We start from the raw sequence: 4,628 nt of genomic DNA, 5'->3' as shown, positions 1-4,628 counted from the left end.
ATGATGTAAGTATATATGTAGTATCTAGTAACATTCATAATAACATGTAATATATACATGATGTAAGTATATATGTCATGTAGTAACATTCATAATAACATGTAATATATACATGATGTAAGTATATATGTCATGTAGTAACATTCATAATAACATGTAATATATACATGATGTAAGTATATATGTAGTATCTAGTAACATTCATAAAAACATGTAATATATGTAAGTATATATGCAACAACAACAAGACTACTAATCATGGCAGAATTGATGAGAGACAACAAAGACTACTTTGATGATCCAGAACCCTATTTTGAACCTGAACATAAGGAGAATGATCTACAAGTTTTAGAAGTTGTGTGCTAAACATATGCATCTTTAGTCAAACACTAAGCATCATGTAGCAATATTGCTAAGTGCTAACCAAGACCATAATAAAACAATCACTTACTGTACAAAATCTGACCTCACTGGGATAAAGACTGACTTACATCTTCCTCTTTTCATGAAAAATTCATCATAATCCTCACAAAAAGTAAAGAAGAAAAAAAGTTTTGCAAACAACCATTTTTTTGTGTGTCTTTCTGGCCATGTCCGGGTCTAAGTTGGATGTCAAAGTGTACCAACTTGTGGGTTTATGTCCACAACTGTCTACTATCCAGGTGAGAGACATGATTTATCATCTACAATTAACTCTCACCAACTCAGAGGCCATGCAGCAGCTCAATTTGTCAATATAGCAGCATAAGCTAGTTAACTCTCTGTGTTCACGGCGCCGCTAAAATAAAATTTGGTTCATATTAGGGTCACAAGATGTAAATAAAGTTTTGTTGGCACTTTTTAGAGGTTTTTTATGGGCGTAATAGACTATTCCCTTTAGCTGCATTGTTGGCCACTTCTTACTTGCCATATTTTATGAGTTAGAATGCATAAAAAATGAAAATATAATCTTACATAAAGATTGAGAATGATAGGCTAATTTCCCCCCAAAAGTGAAGTTCCTCTTTCACGCTGTAAAAATAAAATAAAAAAATCATAGCAAATGTACAGAAAATTGTTGTCAAATAATGGCATCACAGCAACATTTACTGTGAAATGAGAAATCCTTGCTGTGAAACGTAAGGTAGCAAACACTGACCAGGGCGGGGCTTACAAGCGACCCGATTGGCAAGCAGGTGTGTCCTGATTGACAAGTGGCAGGAAATGAAGGCACACAGGAAGTGGAGACAAACAAAGTCGGGAAACAACACCAAGAACAGGGAAATAAAAGTCCAAAACTGTCATGTGTGACGATCTGTCACTTCATTTCTGTTTGTTTCCTTGTTTTTGTATTTACTTCCCGTCAGTGCTCTTATTTTGTCCCATTTCCTGTTTGTTCCTCACCTGCCGTTGATTGGCAGCTGGTCCACACCTGCTGCCAATCAGCACATGTTCTATTTACAGTATGCCTTGTCTCCAGCACTCCTCCCTGCTGGAAGATCTCCTTATGTTTGCAACGCTTACATGCAAGACTGCGTTATTTTCTGTTAAAATCATCTTACCTGCTCCTCGTCCTCCTGGTTCCTGCATCTTGGGGTCAGAAAAAGTGCAGCCTTGCCAGTTCCTAACACCTCGACACAGCTCTGTGTTTTGCTGGTGGCTCATGGTGCGTTCAATGCACCTGGGAAGTAGGACATCTGGGCTGGGAATGGCGTCACTTCCCAGTTGTGAGCGCTCCACTTCCGAGGTGGAATGAAGATGGCAACATTGACCCTGAGCCCCAGTTGTGAGAAGGTGGAGAGACACGAAGACACGAAGGGCAAATATTTTCCCTCAATCTCCTGATGATTGAGGGAACCCCTCATGAAACAGTTCTGTAGAGATGAAGTAGTCTTGTGATTTTTCCCATACATACATACATATATATATATATATATATATATGTATGTCTAAGAATGAGTTGAGTTGAGTCAGTTGATGGTGGCTGATGGATGCTCCTCCACTGTGGTTGGTGAGGAGAAGCATCAAGCTGACTCTGCATCATGTCACCCTCCACAGCTGCTGTGTTCCTCGGTGCAGGCGGCGCTCTTTGAGGAGGAGGAGCGAGGTCGCAAGGCTCAGGAGCGCCTGGCCGCCGCAGAAAGACGCAACAAGCAGCTGAAAGAGCGCCTTGGCAAGGTGAAACGCTCCCTGAGCAAAGCTCGCAAGGCGGCCGGCCGGGCGGGGCAGGAGGTGCAGGAGCTGCTGCTGAGGCTGAAGGCCGCCGAGCGCCGAGCGGGCCATCATCTCAACACCATCAGGCAGGAGGGAGCGGGACGCTATGCCGGCACACCCATGCGTCGCGGTGTGCGACTGTGATGGGCTGTGGCGCTCATCATGGTCCAGGAGCTTCTGCCAATCAACTCTTTCCGAGCACCGCGGCTGCAACACACAAGACGGGGGATGGGAAATGGGAGATGGGAGATGTGAGATGGGGGATGGAAGATGGGAGATGGGGGTTGGGAGATGGGAGATGGGAGATGGGAGATAGGAGATAGGAGATAGGAGATAGGAGATGGGGGATTGGAGATGGGGGATTGGGGGTGGGAGATTGGAGATGGGAGATGGGAGATGGGAGATGGGGGTTGGGAGATGGGAGATGGGGGTTGGGAGATGGGAGATGGGAGATGGGAGATGGGAGATGGTGGATGGGAGATGGGAGATGGGAGATGGGAGATGGGGGATGGGAGATGGGAGATGGGAGATAGGAGATAGGAGATAGGAGATGGGGGATTGTAGATGGGAGATGGGGGGTGGGAGATTGGAGATGGGAGATGGAAGATGGGAGATGGGGGATGGGAGATGGGGGATGGGAGATGGGAGATGTGGGATGGGAGATGGGAGATGGGAGATGGGAGATGGGGATGGGAGATGGGAGATGGGAGATGGGGGATGGGGGATGGGAGATGGGAGATGGGAGATGGGAGATGGGAGATGGGAGATGGGAGATGGGAGATGGGAGATGGGAGATAGGAGATAGGAGATAGGAGATGGGGGATTGGAGATGGGAGATGGGGGGTGGGAGATTGGAGATGGGAGATGGGAGATGGGAGATGGGGGATGGGAGATGGGAGATGGGAGATAGCAGATAGGAGATGGGGGATTGGAGATGGGAGATGGGGGGTGGGAGATTGGAGATGGGAGATGGGGGATGGGAGATGGGGGATGGGAGATGGGAGATGTGGGATGGGAGATGGGAGATGGGAGATGGGAGATGGGGATGGGAGATGGGAGATGGGAGATGGGGGATGGGGGATGGGAGATGGGAGATGGGAGATGGGAGATGGGAGATGGGAGATGGGAGATGGGAGATGGGAGATGGGAGATGGGAGATAGGAGATAGGAGATAGGAGATGGGGGATTGGAGATGGGAGATGGGGGGTGGGAGATTGGAGATGGGAGATGGGAGATGGGAGATGGGGGATGGGAGATGGGAGATGGGAGATGGGAGATGGGAGATGGGGGATGGAAGATGGGAGATGGGGGTTGGGAGATGGGAGATGGGAGATGGGAGATGGGAGATAGGAGATAGGAGATAGGAGATAGGAGATGGGGGATTGGAGATGGGGGATTGGGGGTGGGAGATTGGAGATGGGAGATGGGAGATGGGAGATGGGGGTTGGGAGATGGGAGATGGGGGTTGGGAGATGGGAGATGGGAGATGGGAGATGGGAGATGGTGGATGGGAGATGGGAGATGGGAGATGGGAGATGGGGGATGGGAGATGGGAGATGGGAGATAGGAGATAGGAGATAGGAGATGGGGGATTGTAGATGGGAGATGGGGGGTGGGAGATTGGAGATGGGAGATGGAAGATGGGAGATGGGGGATGGGAGATGGGGGATGGGAGATGGGAGATGTGGGATGGGAGATGGGAGATGGGAGATGGGGATGGGAGATGGGAGATGGGAGATGGGGGATGGGGGATGGGAGATGGGAGATGGGAGATGGGAGATAGGAGATAGGAGATAGGAGATAGGAGATGGGGGATTGGAGATGGGAGATGGGGGGTGGGAGATTGGAGATGGGAGATGGGAGATGGGAGATGGGGGATGGGAGATGGGAGATGGGAGATGGGGGATGGGAGATGGGGGATTGGAGATGGGAGATGGGAGATGGGGGATGGGAGATGGGAGATGGGAGATGGGAGATGGGAGATAGCAGATAGGAGATGGGGGATTGGAGATGGGGGATTGGGGGTGGGAGATTGGAGATGGGAGATGGGAGATGGGAGATGGGAGATGGGGGATGGGAGATGGGGGTTGGGAGATGGGAGATGGGAAATGGGAGATGGGAGATGGGAGATGGGGGATGGGAGATGGGAAATGGGAGATGGGGGATGGGGGATGGGAGATGGGAGATGGGAGTTGGGAGATAGGAGATAGGAGATAGGAGATGGGGGATGGAGATGGGAGATGGGGGGTGGGAGATTGGAGATGGGAGATGGGAGATGGGAGATGGGGGATGGGAGATGGGAGATGGGAGATGGGGGGTGGGAGATTGGAGATGGGAGATGGGAGATGGGAGATGGGGGATGGGAGATGGGAGATGGGAGATGGGAGATGGGAGATGGGGATGGGAGATGGGAGATGGGAGATGGGAGATGGGGG

At 50.0% G+C, this 4,628-nt stretch overlaps 1 protein-coding gene across 1 annotated transcript in view; it reads left to right on the top strand.

The window, feature by feature from the left end:
* The window catches only part of LOC133559950 (coiled-coil domain-containing protein 3-like), a 6,045-nt gene extending 3,630 nt beyond the window's left edge, over positions 1–2,415 (top strand). Inside the window, exon 3 of the mRNA XM_061911933.1 lies at positions 2,038–2,415. Coding sequence (XP_061767917.1) covers positions 2,038–2,337 — 300 coding nt within the window. The 3' untranslated portion in view covers positions 2,338–2,415. The remainder of the gene's footprint in view (positions 1–2,037) is intronic.
* Positions 2,416–4,628: the final 2,213 nt, after the last annotated feature.

The sequence above is a fragment of the Nerophis ophidion genome, linkage group LG10 (genome assembly GCF_033978795.1).
Source record: "Nerophis ophidion isolate RoL-2023_Sa linkage group LG10, RoL_Noph_v1.0, whole genome shotgun sequence".
NCBI lineage: Eukaryota > Metazoa > Chordata > Actinopteri > Syngnathiformes > Syngnathidae > Nerophis > Nerophis ophidion.
This window is presented reverse-complemented; position numbering and strand designations above follow the sequence as displayed.